Below are 19,298 nucleotides of genomic sequence, written 5' to 3'. Positions count from 1 at the left end.
GAGGCTGTTGCCTCACGTCCCATGGCTGATCCCCACTTGCTCTGCCTCCTTTTGTTCTCGATTTCTTCAGCTGAAGAAAGAGTTGAAGAAATTGGGTAAAGAGATGGGAGAGCACATGCAGATACAGAGCATGGCGAAATGAATGGTGCTTCGGAAGAAGTGGTTGGTGTAAGGACAAGGGCTTGGGCAAGGAGCCAGGCTGAGTGCCAGCCCAGGTCCCCTGTGACTTCCTGTCCCCATCTCCCTGATTCTTACAGAGAGCAAGGAGATGTGGGACAGGCCCCATGTTCCCAATCCATGCAAGAGGCAGGAGAAGAGCCCAGGTATTGCCAACCAGGGACTCTGAAGGAGTTTCCCTAGCAGGCAGCTCTACAGACAGCACTTATGAGCCACCCAGGTACCCCATCAAGACTTGAATTCCCTCCTTCCACTCCTTGAACACAGCAGCCAGAAGCAGAGATGCTGTTGGTGCCCAACCCTGCCGTTCATACGCAGCAGCCCGGAGCTCTGCTACTGGGGCTGAGCAGCACAAACCCATTTCTGGAGCCCGGTGGCATCCTGATGGCCCAAGGGCTTGTTTGTTTCTCTGCCAGCAGTTCCTGCGGGGCTGCATAATGATTATATATTGCTTATGGAAATGTTTTCCAGCTGTTGAAATGATTTTTTTAAACTGATTGTTGTTCTTTCTGTTAGCCTATGAAGAACCAAACGGGGAATAAATTTGGAAAAATGTTTCCTACATATTTATGAACGAGGTCCCTATCTCTACCTGAGAGAGGAAGGCAGTCCAGAGCTCTGCTGGGTGCTGAAGGCTTCCTCTCCTTGGAAGCATACGGTCCCTTGTGAAATGGGCTGGATAGTGGATTTTATTTATTTATTTATTTATTTTTGCTTTGTTTTACTCCTGTGGAGCGAGGGTGAGGATCTCATGGATGAGCAGATGTGCAAAGCTGAACATCAGCGCCTACGTGTGTGCCAAACTCAGGGTGGATGTGTTTGCTCCGTCTCATTGACAAGCGAGTGGCTGTCAAGATGCATTGTGGAGCTCTGCATCCCTTTAGCTGTGCGTGCTTGTATTTTTATGCAGCTGCAAACCAGCAGGCAGGGCTGTGCCATGGGCTGTGCTCCTTGAGAGCATTATAAAAATTCCACATTTCCAGTCTGCTGCAACCTTTGTGCCCTCTTGCCTCACCCTGCTGTGGTACCAAAGGGCTGTGACTTGGTGGCTCTGAAAGGCTGTGAAAAGCCCTCCCTGGAAGCAGAGAGCACTCCAGGATGCCTAAACCAGAGCCCCCACATCTGTGAATCCTTCTGGGGACGGGGTTCAGCTGGGCTCACACTACAGGGACAGCACCTTTAGGGCTGAAGTGCTAGTGCAAGGCACGTGAAAACGCAGCTAGCTTTGGGGCTGGGGGCTTGGGGCAAAACCAAGCTGCAAAATCAAATTTTGGGGAGCCGGCTGGTTTTGCAGCTGGCAACGGGAAGCTCTTCACTTACAGAAATGTTGGACTTTGGGTTGGCCTGTTTGATTCTGCAGAAGCCAAGTGTTGATAATCAAAATGGACAAATAAGAAATGTTATCTCCTGCCTTAAATACACCTGTGCTGTTGCCAGGATGCAACCGTCTAGGATTTGAGGGTTAAAGCATAGCTAAAAATAGACTTCAAGTTACAAGGCAGAGCATGCAGGGGTGGGAGCTATGAGAGGCCAGGCGTGCTAAAGGTCCTGGGCTGTTCTTCAGTGAAATCATGTCCAAAGTACACTGGGGAATTTTGCAGCTTCCTGGTGGCTCAGCAGAGCCACTCTTCCTTCCCGTCAGGCAGGAAAGTGAAGGTGTTCAGTAGGGTTTGGTTAGTGCTTGAGAAAGACAGGTGCACTGGATATTGATAAAAATAATAATGAGAAAGCCAAAATCCCCAATCAGGCATAAGCTGACTTTGGGAGGGGTGAAAAAACAGGCTCTGGTAAGACGGGCACCACCTCACCACCCTGGGGACAGCTGCGCCCTTCCACCTAAATGTACCTCCCACGTTTTTTGGGGAAGACACCAAAGTGTTGTCCTGCTGGACACCCAATGTGATTTATTTAGCTACTGGGTCTCAGCCATGGGCAATGCAGTTTTTTAAAGATAAACGAGGGGAAGGAGGCTGCTGTGCGGCATGGGTGTCTCCTCAGGCGGCAATGTGCCTTGTGGCATGTTCCTGCAAGTCACCGCCGGTGCTGTGTTATCAGGCAGGCTGGAGGGGGCTGTCAGTTGCTTTATTTTTCTGGTCTTATTGCAGATTAAGTGCAGCCTATGTGGTGTGTCTTGGCTGCTCAGCTTCCTTGGAGCACATCCCTGCCCTGCTCAGCGTGGATAAGGTGCTGGGACATCTGTCCTTCCACCTGAGCCTGCGCAGAGGGGAGAAGCTCTGTATCAGTGGCTGCTGCTGATAGATGCGTGGGTGAATGGTGTTAACGAGGCTGTGCTTAGGGCATGGGGACATTCAGCAACTGGAGACTCTGTGTGTGTTACTGGGAGAGACTGCAGCCAGCTGGGGCTGGAAACAGCCCATCCAGGGGCAGCAGCAGCTGCTTTGAGGTGGAGCTGCTGGCACCTGCAGCACAAGCCCAGGGAGGGCAGTGAGGGAGGGAAATGCCTCCTTGCTCTGGGACCCCATCCTTGGTGCTATTGGGGGGTGGGCTGCCCCTGTAGCCACCTACCTGCCCTGCAGGTAGCCCTACAGGCTTGCTGAGTGGGAGATGTTTCTCATGGTGGTTCTCTGAATCTGAGAAAAGCAACAGGCACAAACTCCCCATCGTGGCTGACGTGGGGAGTCAGCCTAAAGCTGGGCTCTCACCCCAGCAGCTGGAGCTGCTGTGGGGAGCAGGAACCCTCGTGGCACCAGCTCACCCCTCTGCTCCTCCAGCAGCTCCTTTTGCAGCTCCTTTTGCAGCTCCTTTTTCTTCTGGGACTGTGGCAGCAGGATGCGGATCCCTCCCAGGAGGGTGAACATGATGACAACGTGATTGCCTGGGGAGGGAGAAGAGAAATGTCCCCTTGGAGTCCCACCGGGCTTGTGCAGAGCCCGTGGGCAGTGCCGCAGTGACGCCTGGCGACAGGCGGCCAGCCCAGCACCCTCTGTCTGCACAGCAAAGTAATAACCAAAATATGGCAAAAGTGAGACGTGGGCGACAGGAGGGCTCTCCTGGGGATTGCAGGTATCTCGCCTAGCAATTTTAAGGCAGCACACGCAATTTTTCCCATCAGAAAAGCGAGCTCTGAAGGTCAGCAAAGCAAATCCTTAGATAAAGTTTGTTGATAAAGTGCGATAAGGTGCAGAAAATGTCCCGAGCAGAAGGTGGCAGAGGCATGAGCACAGTCAGAAGCAGCAGCTCTCTGGGGGTTGTGTGTCACTTTGCTTCCCTCCTCCTCAGCAGCCGGAGCTGGGACAGCTTCTGTCGTGCACCAGGGTGTGCCAGTGCCTATCCCTGCCCCACTGGGCTGAATGGGGGATAGGGCAGGAGAAATGACACACAGCTGAGATGGCACATCTCTCCCCGTGATATTCATCCCTGCAAAGAGGCAGGTGCTCCAGGGAGCTTTGGCTCGGGACAAGAGTTGTCCTGGGGATGTTCCCTGCAAGATCAATGTCAGAGAAGAAAGCACCAGCACAGGGTCTGCGACTCCAGCTCGGCTGCCAAGCTGTAGCTCGAGCACCTGCCTGTTCACATCAAAAAACCTCCAGCTGTGCTGATTTTAACCAGAACTTGACAGTGATAAATTACTGGGAGCAGAACGCTGCGTTGCTGACACCCACTCGGCCGTCAAAGCAAGATTAGGACGTGCCTATTTTGGTTTCCCCTCTAATCAAAAATCAATTAGACAATTTCCAAATGAATATTCAGTCAAGGAGCCAGGCTGTCAGGCAGAGTGACAGCACTTAACAGTGCTTTCTTTGTGTTTTTCACAGTTTAGTGTTTAGTATATTGAAACTAAATAAGTGGATGAGGGGAAAAGAATTTTTTTTCCCTAGAGATATCCTAGTGAGTGTCACCTCACATCCTCATGAAACCTTTTCTCCTTTCCCAATGTTCAAAGCATCCTCCGTGTAATGCCACTAAGCCTGGTGTTTGCCTGCACAGTTCTGGGCAGTCTTTCTTTTTCCTGCTCACATCCGACTTATAACCCAAAAGATTCATTGCTTTAATTTCTGTTTTAGCATGTGTATGGGGTATTTTTAATTTCTTTCCTTCAAAAACCAAGACTTATGCAACAGCTCTTTGCTTATTAACTCTCTGCCCCCACTTCTCTAATCCCCAAAGAAATTTCTAAAAACCCACTGGGTGATTTTGACTGGATTGGTGGGGAAGGAATGGCTTTAACAAAGGTATGCCCCACGTGGTCCTCGAAGCTGGGTGAAGCAGCAGAGCATGCTGTAGGGTGCTGGTGTAGCCCCAGCCTTGGTCAGCTGGCTGTTGGGACAATGAGACAGGGCAAACGTGGAGCAGGGGGACAGGCACTCATCTTACTTGGATTGTAGATGTCAGATACTTCGGAACAGGCTTTTGTACTGGGCAACGAGGCTGCCTCCCTCTCCACCTTGGAGACCCGAAAGCTCTTCATCACCTTCCAGTTGCAGAACCTGTGTGAGAAAGGCTGGAGTCAGGGACAGCAAACCCCCAAGCAGATGTCGACAGCTGTGCTCCTGGGGAGGGTCTCGTCTGCGTTTTCTTCATGCCAGAGGAGCCAGGTGGCTGGAGAAAGCGGCTGGCACCCGCACAGCCTCTGCCACCTCGGAGGGAGGGAACAGGTACCTCTTCCAGAAGTGTATCAGGATGGGGAGGAGGGTGACCTTGGCCTTGTGGTAGAGGAGGCGGTTCAGCAGCCCCTTGGAAGACAGGGTCCAGATTAGGTCTCTGTCATCTTCAGAGATGTTCACCTGGCCATGGAAGAGACCGTGCTTAGCCAGAGCAGTTTGTAGGTTTGTAGCACTCCTGGTGGCACATCCCTCTCCCTAACCCCCCTGGCATTTCATCTGCCTCTAAAAAGAGATGCTACTGAGGTCCTGGCTGACTGTCCTGAATATAGGGACAGGATCCCCGCTGGAGTTTTTGGAAAACCGCTGTGCTTTCCGAAGGGAAGATCGCAGAGCAACAGATACTCTAGAGGAAGAGGTGGGTGCATTGTGGAGGAATGATGGTGGCTTTGGCCTGTGGAGAATGAAAGGACTGAATTGGATAGCAATACCCATCCTGGTGCTTCAGTCCCATCGCCCATGCAGAGCTTCCCAAGCCCTGGAGCACGTCCTGAAGGTTCAGAGCACGCCTGGCCGAAGCAGACCCAACCCTTGCCTGGTTTCTTCCCTCACGGCTGCAATGGGATGACCTTGAGCAATGATCAGCCAGCAGCCCCTCCAGGCTTCCCGGGTGGGTGCCAGCACCTTACCCGCAGTTTGGGGGGGATGTCGGAGTTCAGGAAGAGCTTGCTGATGATGGCAGCTTTCCTTTTGAGAAAGGCGACTTCCTTTTCTGAGCGCATGTTGTGTGCTGCCAAAGCTTCGGCCGAATCAGCCAGCCTGGAAAACCTGCAAAAGCACGCCCGCAGGTCTTGCTCTGAGACAAGTGCCTTGCTACTAGGCAGGCATGTTCCTGCTCGGCTCTGCATTTACTGGGCCACAAAAACAACATCTAGGAGGTGAGGGACAGCTGAACAGGGTGGGGAACCACCAGCAGGCTCACTGTAGACAGCGAACAGGCTTTGGTCATGCCATGCTGCAGCGTGGTGTCCAGATCCCAGCCTGGCACAGAGGTGCTGAGGTGGTTTTGGGGTGTAAGATGAGCCCCCGGTGTGTGAAGAAGCTGTGGGTGGCTTTGTCCCTTGCCAAGGGACAGGCACCACCCTCAGGGAGGGCCTGGGCCTGAGCCAAGGCAGACTGCTGGCACCTGAGTGCCCATGGAAAGGGCACTTACTTGTTGATCTCCAGATAAAAGCGGAGGTCATCGACGAGGAAGTTGACGGTAATGAGCTGGTTGTCAAAGAGCTGGCGTTTCACCAGAGGCGTGTCCTTGTCCTGCAGGGAGCCGCTGGAGACAACGTGGGAGTGTAACGTGCTCGTGGTGCTGCTGCTGCGCATCGTGGTGGGGGGCAGGTCTGGGAGAGGGGACAAAATGTTCAGGTCCTGCTTCTCCCGGTGCTGGTTTGAGTCTGGCTGGGCATCTGGTGCTATACCTGGCTCCCTCCCCTAACCTTTGCTTGCTTTTCTTGCTCACGAGGAATTTGCTTGAGGGCCTTTCAGCCTATGTGGACTACAGCCTTCCTGCAGCCTGTAGGGCTCCCCAGGGAATTCTGATCCACCCAGTGTGCTTTTCCCTTAGCTCAGTGACCTCCTTCATCCATCTGTCCTCCTCCTTGCACTCACGGAGTGCTTTTGTTCATTGTTTTCATAGGGGGATGGCCACAGGAGGTTAGGTCAAAGTCTGCCTAGCTGTTATCCTGTCTTTGACAGAGGCCACAAGTGGATTACAAGGGAGAAAGAAAGGTAAAATATCTGTTATTTCCCCTACATACAATATTCTCCAACTTCCAGACACTTCCATTTCCAGGGATTTCCTGATCTAGGTGGACTTGGCATCAGAAAACCATCTATGGCATGAATATATTATCTGTGTTGCTTGTGCAGAGTTCTGTGCCTCATCACCCAATATTTCTGCACACAATATTTGGCATCCTGAAACTCCTGCGTCACCAGCTCTCTAAATACCTCCAGCAGAGAACAGTTAGGGTTCAGCACATGGGGATGGGTGAGGAGCCACAGGTTCCCTCCATTCACCTCCCCTTTGGGAGTGTCCTAGGGAGAGAGGAGCGGGGCGGCAGGACTCCAGCCTTACTTTCCTCCTCATTTTCTCTTTCCTTCCGCAGAAAGCCCTCAAACTCCATGCGGCACTTGTCGTCGTTCATCTCCCGATGGAACTTGCAGATGCTTTTGACGATGTCGTGGATGGTGAACCAGGCACACTTCTGCAGAGATGCAGCACAACCCAGCTCGGCTGGTGGCACAGCCCTGGGGAGCCAGCCCCTGGCTGTGGGGTTTGTTCCCAGACAGAGACCATCTCCCCTCTTTCTTTCCTAGACAACACCCCAGCCTGCTGGCAGGGAGGTTCTTTCCTCACCAGGCTGTCTGTCGTGAAGTTCCTCATCCTGTGCCGCAAATGAAGGTTAGACTTGGGCGTTTCACTCGGGGGAAACAGGTCCTGGTACTCCTTAAACCTGCCAGACGGGAGACCAGAGAGCATCAGGGGCGGCCAGATGCACAAGCAGGGCAGTGGTTTGGTGGCTGGGATGGGGAGCAGCTGAGAGGAGATGGCCCCGTGGTTGGGGTCCCACAGGAATCCTGGTCCTGGAGGAGGATGGAGAAAGGGATGGGGGCTGGAAGCGCCTCGGCAGCCGCAGTGACAATTTTGCTGGGGTGAGGGTCTGGCTGGGATTTGGAGCCCGGTTCTCACCATCGTTTTTCCATTGCTTTCTGGACAAAGACCTGGGCTGTCATCAACATGAAGGGTGTGACTACTTCAGCCTCCCTGATTTCTTTGATGATAGAAGAGTGGCAGTCCAGCAGTTCCTCTGGAAGAGACAAGTGGTCACTGTCTGCTGCTAGAAGCTGTCCCTGAGCCACCGTGACAGCTCTTTCTACCCTCCCATCCGCACGTGGCACCCTGTCCCACCTCTGCCTGCCCCAGAATCTGGTCCTCATCTCTTTTCCTTTCTATGCTGTGCTAATTGCATATTTGGGGAGTGAAGCTGGGCCTCCAAGAGCGCCTGAAGGAGGTGGGGTAGGGAAGGGCTATTTCCCCCACTGGGGGAACTGCAGGTTGCAGGTCTTGGCCAGGAGATCCTGCCACAGAGGTAGAGCACCTTCCTAGAAATTCGTGGCAGTGGAAGCCCTCAGCAAACACTGGGCAGGGAAAAAGGAGGATTGGCAAGTCCCTGCAAGAGGATCTAAAATCTGCAGCCAGGTCAGGGAAAAAGAAGCCTTCATCATGGCTGGAGTAAAGTGCAGGGTGGGAGGGTGCCTACCAGCTGGGATGTCACTGTGGAAATAATTTCTGACGATGCTGCTAACGAGGGCACTCTTGATCTTGGCATTGGGCTCTGCGACTAGCTTCTCCACGGCCATCCAGAACCGCAGAGGTTGATCTGCGTTGCGCTCCTCGAGGAACTGCCTGAAGTACTGCAGGTGGGCAGGGTTGTGCAGCACCTTCACAAAGTGCCTGCAGGGGAGGAGACACCAGGAGACGTGACCTCTGTGCTGCCTCCCACCTGGAAATTAGCCTGCTTCTCCAACCAGAGGCACCCAAAGAGCTGGAAAAACATGGGTCAGTGGTGCCAGGGGGTTATGAAGCAGATGGGCCAGGAAAGGACTTGGTTTCAGCCTGAACAGGAGGCTTTTTCTAAGGAGATGAGGAGGAGGCAGGACTTAAGGTCTCTGCTGGAGACCTCAGAACCTGCAAATGGAGCAGGACAGCTCTGCAGACACCAGGGGAGGGAGGCAGGTAAGGATGGGACACCCAGAAGGACTGGTGGGAGGAGGAGGAGGTTGTGCTCCCCTACGTATCATTGAAGCAGAACTTTGGAAAAGCCACAGCTGGGAGCAGACTGGGATTTGGGTCCTTTACAAGGTTAGCAAGTCCTTGTTTGAAGGTTGGTGGACTGGGTCAAGTGTGTTCATTGTCTAAATGGGGCTCCTGAGACTGACTTTCAAAGTAAATAATAAGCGCTGCTCCCAGTCACGTCCTGGTTAACATTTATATCCTGATGTGGAGCTGTCAGGGCTCTTGTCTGAAGTACTCCCAGGAGGTGGGACTCCACACGGACATCCTCATGGTCAGTGAGGACAGATTTAAGCGTGGTCACGGTGATTTTAAGTGCTGGTTTGGGGTCTGAGAGCTGCCTAGCTGTAGTGCAGGTGGTTTGCCAGAGAGCAACTGAGGTCAAAGTGCACAAGACGTGAGGAATAAATTCAGGTTATGGGGTTGGGAGAGAAAAAAAGAAACTTCTTTCCTTCTGTCTAGGTCACTCTACACTTCAGACCTATGGGCCACCCATGTTTATATCTGAATGAGCCCAATGACAAATCCAGGAGAAGTGACACTATGGGAAAGCAGTGGGAACAGCCCTGTTTCTTCAAAGACTGTAAATAGCAAAAAATAAGAAAATAAAAAATAACAAAGCCTTGTGCTGCAAAGTGCCAACCTGGGTCTTTTAGTTGGCTTCTCTACCACGGCAGAGGTGACCTTTGTGGCACTCGATTTGGTTTTTCTTCCAGGAGCAGTCCTCTTCTTTTTGTTCTCAGGCTCAGCAGCTGTGGGGACAGAACAGCGTTGGCTCCCTCCTCAGGTGACTGCTAGAGCCTGCTCACAGCTGTCCTCAGGGCAGGGGACCCTGGAGAAGCCCAGGCAGCCTCCAGATCCACCCTGATGGTAGCTGCATGGTGAGTCCAGCTCGGGGATGCTGCATGCTGTAGAAGCCCTTTTCCCTCACATGGTTCGATCTCCTCAGCATCTGCTTCAGAGAAGTGCTCCCAGCCTGGATTAACACCCCGAAAGGCATGCCTTTCATTGGGGTGACACCTCTCTCTCCTTCTGGAGATGTTTTCCTGATGCTGGGAGGCAAACAGGGAAGGTCCCTGCTTCTCCAGTACCCTAAGGGAGTGTTGACTGGGAGCCTGCCCTGCTTCTGCCCTGCTTGGGCTGAACTCACCTGGCGGTGGGCTTTTGGGAGACGAAATCTCATTATCCTTGCTTGGGCTATCCGCAGGCAGCGGGGCTTTCTCAGCGGACGGCTCATTTGATGCCACCTTCTGGGAGTCTGCATCCGGTAGAGAAGAGGGGACAGATCCGGGGTTCGTTCCTGCAGGCTGTGTCAGCCCCTCAGCACGTACCGAGTGCTGTGTTGTGACAGCTTTTTGCCTTTCCCCTTCTCTGTCCCGAACCCATGCTCTCCCTGCGGCACTGCATTTCTTACCAGCCATGCTCACAAGATCTGTCTCTGCCTGGCTGGAGCCCCCTTGCTGGAGGTGCTGAGTGGCCCAGGCTCGCCAGTGCTCGGAGGAGAGACCTTCCAAGTTCCTCGTGCCATGCAAGGCCTGGCTCAGCTTCAAGGATTCATTTATGCGCTCGGACAGGAGGAAACATTCCTCTTTCCTGACAGGGTGTCCTTGCACCTTGGGCGCTGGGACATCGCCCTGTGGAGACTGCAGCAAGAAGAGCAGAGGGGGCTGGTACAGAGCTCCTCCTGTTGGAGGAGCTGAACCTAGAAGGCCAGCTGAGCATTTTTTGGGGTACAAACCTATCCAAGTTAGACCTTGGGAAGAAAATCTGTGTGAGCACAAAGCTCAGCACCAGCTTGGGACCTGTCCATGCTGTTTCTAAGGCTGGAGCTGGGGCAGTGCAGCAGGTCCCTCAGCTCACCCAGGCAACGGCTTGCCAGCCAAAGGCAGCAGCTTTCCTAAAGGGGTCAACATCCAGCCAGGAGGGTTGAAAACAGCTCTGGAGGTGACACGGGCAGACAGGTAAGCTCGTGTGCCTTTTCTGCTGGCTGCTGCCCTGGGACTGGCTCTGGCCAGTGTCCCAGGAGTGCCTCCTGCTATCCCACTGAGACCCTCCTGCAGGTTTTGGCTCCCCACCAGCCTGCAGGACTGGCCGAGCAGCAGGGCCAGACAGGCTGTCTGCTGACCGAGTTGCATGCTGCTGAGAGCAAGCACCAAAAATAACCCCGCCAAGCCCCCGAGCAGCTCCTCTGACACCAGTGCTGCGAGGGCCGGGATGAGTTTGGCTTAGGGGATGGTGCCTGCGGAGAGCATGGCCATGGCACCTGCTGAACTGCTAATTGCTCTCCTGGACCAGGCGTGTGCTCTGAGAGGTAATTTCCTCGACAAGGGATGCTTAGAAACCTGGGCAGCTAATTAACTTACAACCAAGAGCATTTAATGAGCAGGGTCAGGAGCTGACAGCTGCCAACCTACTGCTCCGTAAGAGCTCGGCTCTTGCTGACTGCGGTTCTGACATCTCTGTGAGCCAGGTCTTTGGGGCACTGCCCCTGGAAGCCTGTCCTAATCATTTCTGGGACCAGCTGATGAATTTACATTGCAATCTGGGGAAAATCCTAGTGGTCAGACTGAAGAAGTTAGTTGTGGTAAGCAAAATTGCCTGTGTGGGTTGTGCAAGGGACCCAAACAGGCAGGATGTTCCGAGGTTTCTCTCTGCAAGGCTTCCTGGTGGAAAGCATTGAGAAACATAGGATTTCTGCTGCTGGGAATATGAGTGCTTGTGTGACTCTGCTTTCTTAAAGCACAGCTTTACCCAGTGGAAAGAAACACGTGGAAAACTTGAGTGTGGTTGAATCAGAGGCCAAAAGGCTGCACGCCCTCTTCCCCAGTGCTGGCGAGGCACCGCTCGTGCTGGAACAGGGACGTACACATTTGTGGCTGCCCATGAGTCAGATTAATAGCAGTATTTGTTATGAACCAGGAAAAAAGGGGGAGAATTAATTCCCAGAAGTGTTTTTCGCAACTTGCCGCTGGCTTCACCCCTGCTTGCCCTGGATGAGTGCTTTTAAATCTCTCCCGGCTTCTGGGCTGGGTCATGGCTCAAAGGCTGACCTGTGGGCTGCCAGGCTTCTCTCCTCCCTCTCACCACCTTTTTCCATCCCCACTGCTGCTTGCACACCCCTTGAGGATGGCCCAGGCCCTCGTGCATCCCCCTTACCATAAACTGGAGGAAGGTCTTGTCTTCATCAGCCAGAAATTTCTCATAGAAGATGCAGAGGACCTGGGGAGGAGCAGAGGTGGCTGCCTCAGCTGGTGCTCATGTTCCCCACCAGAAAGTGGCACCCCATGGGCAGGTTACACCCCACTGAGATGCCCAGGGGGCTGCACACAGGGGTTGGCCCCTTGGGCTGCTCAGAGATTGCCCAGACGTGCTTGGCTTTGTAAATGTGCTTTAAAAATGTGCTTTAATCCCGTTGTGCTGGAAGCAGTGACTCAGATGCAAAGGGCCAGCCGCTGTCCCGTGATCCCCGTGGCACGTGCATCCAGCCGAGGTCACCAGCTGCTAAATGACTGCTCGGCACAGCAAACCCATGGGGATGCTCCTCTCTGCTGGCCTGGAGTGTCTCGGTCACTGCTTCCAGCAGCACAAGCTGACTCGTGACCATAAGTTCTGTCCTCCCTGGTCTCTCTTCACCTTCGTTTTCCAAATACCTCTCCTTCTAACCATGCCTGTGGTCCTTTCACCAGCCCAGGCTGTGAAGGCCAGCGGTACCTCCCCGCCCGACCGCTGCTGCCCTGTACCTTGCAAATCTCTTTCTGGGCTCTGAATATCCAAGGGGTGAACTCCCCAGAAGCCAGGTGCTCCCGCAGGCCCTGCAGGGTCCTCGCCTCCAGGGGAAGCTGCTGGACGGCGCTCTCCTCCAGGTAGGTCTTGCGTATCCTGTCCGCGATCAAATGGCGCAGGAAGAAGCTGTTTTCTCTGCTGGGGTCCAGCACCGCGGGCAGAAATTCCTCCAGGTCGTGCCACAGGTCCAGGAGATGAGTCTCCATGGTCTGGCCCTGGCACTTCAAGAAGTCCCTGAAGGGCCGTCCCGCACAGCTGTCCGCGCTGAGGGCCCAGGGGAGGAGGCGCAGGGTTTTGGCCGGCCTTTTTGGGGTCGGCAGCTTGGCGAGGGGTGTAGAGGAACGCAGGCTAGAGAGGACTTTCTTTTCACAGAGGTCCTCCAGATGGATGGCCAGCTCTGCCTTGGGTCTAGGTCTTTTGGGAGAGGTTGCTCCTCCTTTGCCCCCAAAGGCAGTGCTTGCAGGACCCGGTCCCAAAGCCTCCTTACCCGGCTGCGATCCCTTCACGCTCCCAGCTGGCCCTGGCTGCCTCTCTGGTGTCTGAAAGCTTGTCTTTGCTTCTTGGGTGTCTCTTCCCTCCTTGACAAGAGCCCAGACCTTCTCCTTGGCCTTCTTGCTGCTGTAGGGCCTTGATGGGTCCTGGCTCTTTGTAATGTGCATTTTGAAGAGATCGTCCGAAACGCCCAGGGGCTCCTGCATGGTGCCCTGTGCCACCCGCTCCTGGTACTCCTGCAGCAGAGGCCAACACAGCTTCTCTTCTTCCATGCCCATCTTGCACTGGATGAAGAATTTAGGGAGCCAGTAACTCTGAATTATAAACAGGGCTCGTTGCTGCATCTTGACTAGCATCTCCCTCCGGGTGCCGATGGCCCCAGCGTGCCTGACTTTGCGCGATGACCCTGAAATGATGAAGGGGATGACGATGAAGGGGCAGCTCCATCCAGGCCTGGTGGTACCAGGGGAGATGCTCAGCCAAGCCAAGCTTCTGCTGCCATCCCATCCCCACCTGGGAGCAGCCAGGAACACGCCACCCTCCAAGAAGGTCACCATTTGTCACCAGCTCCTGTCCTTACCAGCCAGGGTGCCGCAGAGGGTGAAGACGCTGGAGCCTTCGCGCAGGTGGGTGGCTTTCAGCCTGTTCATCAGGGCCAGGTAGAGGTCCTGCTGTGCTGCATCCGACTCATCGAGCTCCAGCAGCCTTTCGGTGCTGAGCCAGAAGTCGGTCAGTTCTTCCCCTACGGATCAGGCAAGAGACTGACGTGAAGGGCTTGGTATTACTCCGAGAGCCTGCTGGCGAGCAAAGCAGCCCCGTGATTTAAGAGAAAGCTGGGAAGATGCCCTGGATGAAGCGAGATGAAATCGTGGAGAAGATCCAGGGCTGTGCAAGCTGGGCTCTGCTGCTGCTGCTGCTGCCTCATCTTCCAGAGCAGGATCTCACATCCTACCGGTGCTCACCCACACCCCTGGCTCTGTGCCGCTGCCCCGCGGGGCAGCATGCCCACGGTGGGGGCATTTAGCACCCCGTGCCCACCTGCAGTTCCCTGTGTGGAGGCTCGGAAGCGCCACATGCCCTGGCTGCCGCTGATGCACTTCTCCAGCAGCCACCGGTCCGCGCTCCGCCAGTTCAGCAGTTTCTCTGTCGGGGAGAGAGAGCAGAGCGCAGGAGCCTTCATAAATCGCTTATTTTTTTTCTGAAATGAAAGCCTGCATCCCAGCTAACATAGCGTTCTTCCCAGTGGGCATGCCTCACAGTGATGCTGGGCTGGGGGGGCTCATTTGGAGGCAAACCAAGCATGGTTCCAACTTGGTGCTGTCAGGACAGACCAGGGCATAACCTAGCAGGTTATTTTTTAGGTTTGTGGGGTATTTTGTGGCACTAAGGGATACGGGTTAGTGGCAGGACTTGATAGGCCAGGTTGATGGTTGTGTTTGATCTTGAAGGTCTTTTCCAACCTGCACTGTTCTATGATTTTATGACTTCCCCAGTGTAGGATGCCCTGAATGAGGAGGATAACCCGATATGGTGTAAGAGCTCTGTGCGTCCTGCACAGCAGCAAACCCAAAACGCCAGGACCCCTTTCCTGGATCTAAGGCTGCTCTCCAGCCCGGCTTCACCCACGCACTGCTTTTACAAACCCTGCAGCTGCTGCTAAGCAGCTATTCCAGCTCAACCCCACAGAGGCAGCGAGCCTGTACAAACAAGAGCAGGGCTGAGGGGTGAAAACCTCATTCGTTTTATGGAAATCCTGCCTGGGATTTGCTGTGACCCCCCAAAAAGGGGCGTGCGGTGCCTTTCCAACCCAGTGCCATGCTCAGCAGCCACCGGGCGAGAGGAAGCCCCGCTCCCTTTCCTCCGTGCCTGCCACAATGACTCACCTGCTTCCTCCGACCGCACGAAACCCAGGAGCTTCTGGCAGAGGACGAGGTGGAGGCAGAGGCTGGATCTGCAGAAGTGAGGCAGGCGGTGCTTCGCCAGCCAGGCCAGCAAAGCCGGGGGGCTGGCATCCTGCAGCACAACCCCCCAGGAGAGGATCAGGCTGGGAGCGAGGAGCCGGCTCGTGCAGGGGAATTGGGGTGAGTAAGGGGCCCGTGCTATGGGGTTTGCCAGAGAGGGGTGCCAACCCCGTGCAGAGGAGGAAGGGAGATGCTTGTGCTGCAGCCCCTGCCACATCCCTGCTGCCTGCCCCCCTCTCCCCCTGCCTGCTTTCCCAGCGCCCTGCCTTCCCGTGGCTTCTGCTCCCCCCGGGGCTCAAAAGCCAAGTGAAGCCTGGTTTGAAATCACCCCCCCAGCTGCATGAACAACAGCCTCGGCAATGAGGAACCATCTCCTTCCCCGCCCGGCGCCCTTCCTCCCTCCTCCTCGCCCTCCTCTCTCCTCACAGGGGATGTTTTCTCACCAGCTGGCTGGGCAGCTCTGGCCACAGGTCCCACTGCCCTGTGCTGCTGGTGTAAAAGGGTGTCTGGCCAAACACCTGCGTGGAAAGGGAGAGCTGGAAGGGATGCAGGGTGGTGGGGAAGCCCAGAGCCCGTCCCCGCTGCAGAGAAGGCACCATCTTCCTCTTCATCCCTCCGTCTCCATCACCTCTGAGCTAAGTCCTCAGCTTTCCCTGGCTTGACAACCGAAGTATGGTGTCTTCCCAATTTTTCTAACACCAAACCCAAAAGTTCACCTGAGAAAGGCTCAGAAAGGTCCCGGCCTTTAGGGGGAGGAGCAGACTTACAGGAAGGTTCAGAAACGTGTTGAAAAAGTCGACAAAAACTTCATCTCTCAGCAGCAGCCCCATGTCCGTAGAGGCTATGGTTGCTGCAGGGGGGGAGAAGAGAAAGTTGTGAGGGCTTTGTGCTACCAAAAGATGAGAAGAGGGAAGAGCTGGGCCAGAACAGCTCCCAGAAAAACGTGATGCTGGGTGGGATTTGTGCACTGGGTTCCCCTTGCATCCCTGTGGCTGCCGGCAGGGCAGTCGGAAAGCACTCAGTCCAGCTGCATGGGGGGGCTGGAAAACTTGAGTGGCCTCTTCCTACACACCAAGGGTTTGTGGTTTGGGGAGGCTGGGCACGAATGCTGTGGTATTTCCTCCAAACTAGCAGGCAGCGTTGGGCTGGAGGCAGGCACCAGCAGCACCCCAGATCCCCCCCCATCCTGAGGAGTTTTAATTCCTTCTGAAAGATCTGGGTGTGAGGGCACGGCTGTGTCCCAGGGAGGGCCCAAGCTAAGGGATGCTGCTCTTCCCCCCCGTGTTGTCCCCTTCAGGGTGTGCTTGGAGGGCCCCAAGCCTCCAGCCAAGGTCACTCACCGGTGGCTGTCATGTTGCTGTATCCCAGGGACACATTCCAGAGTGCCACGCTGCCTGTGACACACTCGTCCCAGCCCCAACCCTCGGGGACACGCGGTGCTCTTGGGGACCACAAGGCACAGCCCCACAGCTTGGGCTTCGCTGCCCCTCAGGGACACGCGGTGTTTTTGGGTGCCAGCCCTGCCAATGCACCGGGGCAATCCCAAAATGATGTCCTTCCCCTCTACCCGATCAGGCACCCGGTCCCGTGCCCGGGTGGTGCCTGACACTTCGTAGGAGACCCCACTATGGTCGTGTTGGACAGAGCAACCCCATTAGCCATCCGGCATCGGTGGGCTTGGCTCTCAGATCCCCAATTTTGGAGCCCCTCCAAGGAAAAGAAAAATGAAAAAGCACTGAGGTGGCACTCTGGAAGACCACCCGGCCCCGGCAGATCAGCAGGAGCGGGTGGTGGTGGGCATAAAAAAAAAAAAACAAACCCGGAGGGAGCGAGGGGACTTTGGTGGCCCCCCGGCCACCTCACCAGGTGGCGCTGCCACACCAGGAATGCGACACTGTCCCCAGCGGGGACACGGCCACGAGGAGGGCAGGGGGCTTGTAATGTGCCACATGGTCTTCTTCCCAGGAGGGACACGATGGAGAATGGGGAAAATATGTTAAGAGATCGCACCCAGACCGTGCCCGCACGCGTGTCCCCTGGGAAGGCACCGTCCCCTTCCCTCGGTCAGGGCTGGGGGGCTGCAGGGGCACGTCAGCCAAGTGTTGTGGTGAAACCCAGCCCTCCCCAAAATGATGTGGGGAAGGGTGAGCCGTGAGCAGTGTCTGTTTGTTCCGGCAGGTGAGCAGAGGAGACAGCGGTGCCGGGAAAAGCTGCGTGAAGGAGTTTCAGGAGACCCTGGGGAGGAGCAGCGTCCATCACAAATTCGTAAGCGTTGGTGCTGCTAAGCCCGAGAGACAAGGAGGGGGGGGGTTAGGGATGAGCTGGCACGGCTGTCACACATGACAGGCTCACAAGTCCTTGGGAAAAGGTTGCAGCGGTCAGAAATGTGTATTTTCCAGTTGGTAACTGAACAAATGCCCAGTGAGATCCTCAGAGGCTGGCGGAGCTCTGCTCACGCCGCTCTGGCTCCCGGCTGACCCCAGCAGGACTCTGCAGCTTTCTGCCTGGAAAGGAGCGGGGCCCTGAGCATGACCAGGTCGGCACGGTTACCATGGAAATGCACAGCACCATTTCCACAAAGTCTTTACCTAAAATGAGATAGCGGTGTGGCAGGACGGGGCCTGGGTGAGGGTTTGCTTGGTGCATGTGTGGGCACATCAGCTCTGTCCATCTCACTGCAACGACGCCTTGCAAAAGGCGTTCGCTTGAGTTGTGTGGCTATTAAAAAAAAAGGGGGGGGGAAATTAAAATATATATATATTAAGAAAAGAAGAGGAAGATGTGAGGCCCCAATTTATAAGGGAGCTCACAGAGCAGCTCAGGGTGGCTGCGCTCTTTGTACAAAGATAAGGGCAGGGTTGCAACACCGACCACGTCAGTAGGGCTTCGCTCCCGACCCACCCGGCCCCTGCTACGCCCCGGGGAGCAGCCCACCCTCGGCAGACCTGAGGCCACCTCCACCAGCGCTCCCCGGGCAGCCTGTGCTGGCAGAGGGGACGTGGCCAGGGCTCTCGTCCTTGCCCGGCACAAGCTGGCACGGCTCGCTGCCGAGGCAAGGTCCAAGGCTGCCTGGCCACGGGGTCACCAGGACCTCGGTGCCTGTGGGAGCAGCCTGAGCTGCCCCGAGGGCTCACAGCCTCACAAAGCTCCCCGTTGGGTGCTGCAGCACCCCACAGACCCAGGGCGACCCCACACTGCTCTGCTCTGCTTTCGGTCTCAGGTCTGCAGCCCCTCCAAGCCGAGAAGCTGCAGCATGGGGCAGCGGTGCAAGCAGCCTGCTGCAGCATCAGGTTTTAAAACCTGCTGGCCATGCACAGAGTGAGATCTGGGGGGAAAACCTGTTTTTTTGTTTTTTTTTTTTACTTCCCTTTCCACGCACCTGTTCTCATATAGATAGTTCAGGACACCTCAAAGACTGCATCAGCAACGGGTCAGATCCTTCCGGGCTCGTAGCACCTTAAAACTAATTTCATGAAGTCTCAGTTACGGCAGTTCAGCTCTGATAATTATTTTATTTCTTGAATATATGAGGCTATTTTTTAAAAATGTAATTTTCAGGCTCTGTCTCCTGGCTGTGTACAACTTTTTTTTTTTTTTGCTTGGCAAGGACACCTCTGGTATTCCCTTATGTTATTTAGAAGTATTTCTGAGCCTGTTGCCATCTGTCTGTGGTTTCCTTGCTCGGGATTTACCGCAGAGGCCGGGCTCTGACCCACTGCACCTGACGGCCCCTGCAGCAAGCTTTGCCTTCGCCTGCCCCTTCTTCAGCTTGAGCAAAACCGCTCGTAATCCCGCACGTGTCTGCTTTCCAGGTGAGGCACGTGCTGGGGCTGGAGGGATGCAGGTCGCCCATGCGGAAGGGGCACAGACAGTATCGCAGCTGCCTTGTATGCACAGCGCCAGGCCCTGATCCGGCCACTGAACGCACTTGGGCAGCGCTTTGAGGATTTCTGCATTCCTTCTCACAAAGCTGTAACGTGTATTAGGCTGAAATTAAGCTGCCAGCCGTGGTTAACGTGGCCCTGACCTAGCTGGGAGTGCATTTAGCAGCATGAACAGCACTAATAAAGAAAGAAAAAAAAAGGAAAAAAAGGAAAGAACCGGAAAAAAAAATAAGAAAAAGAAAAGAAAAAAAATTGCCAATGCACACTGTGACCAATTTCCAACTGCAAGGGAAAGGCATGCGCTGAGCGCTCCCTGGGATATTCTCCACCCTTGTGCAGAGCAAGGAGAGCCAAGCAATTTCGAGGTCTCAAATCCCCGATCCTGCCTGCCCATAACGTTCTCCTCTTCCAGCTTCCCCTGGCTGCTTTTGAAGGAAGAGCACGTGCTTTGCAGTGCCGTGCCCGGCTCGCCGGAGGCACTGGGCTGCTGCTGAGGGTCTGCATGCAAGGAGGGCAGAGCCTGCAGGTAGGTGCTGGGCTTGCAGCAGGGCGAGCCCTGAGCAGGGAATGCTCCGTGCCCCTTTTGCAA

General features: G+C 55.1%; 1 protein-coding gene across 1 annotated transcript; it reads right to left on the bottom strand.

The window, feature by feature from the left end:
• Positions 1-2,511: 2,511 nt before the first annotated feature.
• Positions 2,512-16,178, bottom strand: RGSL1 (regulator of G protein signaling like 1; the record flags this gene model as incomplete). Its single annotated transcript, XM_084291174.1, has 21 exons — positions 2,512-2,597; positions 2,894-3,013; positions 4,513-4,639; positions 4,764-4,922; positions 5,429-5,567; positions 5,953-6,133; positions 6,871-7,000; positions 7,153-7,249; positions 7,486-7,603; positions 8,057-8,250; positions 9,233-9,341; positions 9,740-9,847; positions 10,004-10,232; positions 11,746-11,808; positions 12,330-13,270; positions 13,445-13,606; positions 13,903-14,007; positions 14,748-14,877; positions 15,269-15,343; positions 15,593-15,675; positions 16,166-16,178. 21 exons carry the CDS (start codon positions 16,176-16,178, stop codon positions 2,512-2,514), a joined length of 3,369 nt encoding a protein of 1,122 aa, XP_084147300.1.
• Between the last annotated feature and the right edge of the window lie 3,120 nt (positions 16,179-19,298).

The sequence above is a fragment of the Netta rufina genome (genome assembly GCF_964035555.1).
Source record: "Netta rufina genome assembly, chromosome: 8".
Lineage (NCBI taxonomy): Eukaryota > Metazoa > Chordata > Aves > Anseriformes > Anatidae > Netta > Netta rufina.
Note: the sequence above shows the minus strand (reverse complement) of the source record. Positions and strands in the feature narration are given on the sequence as shown.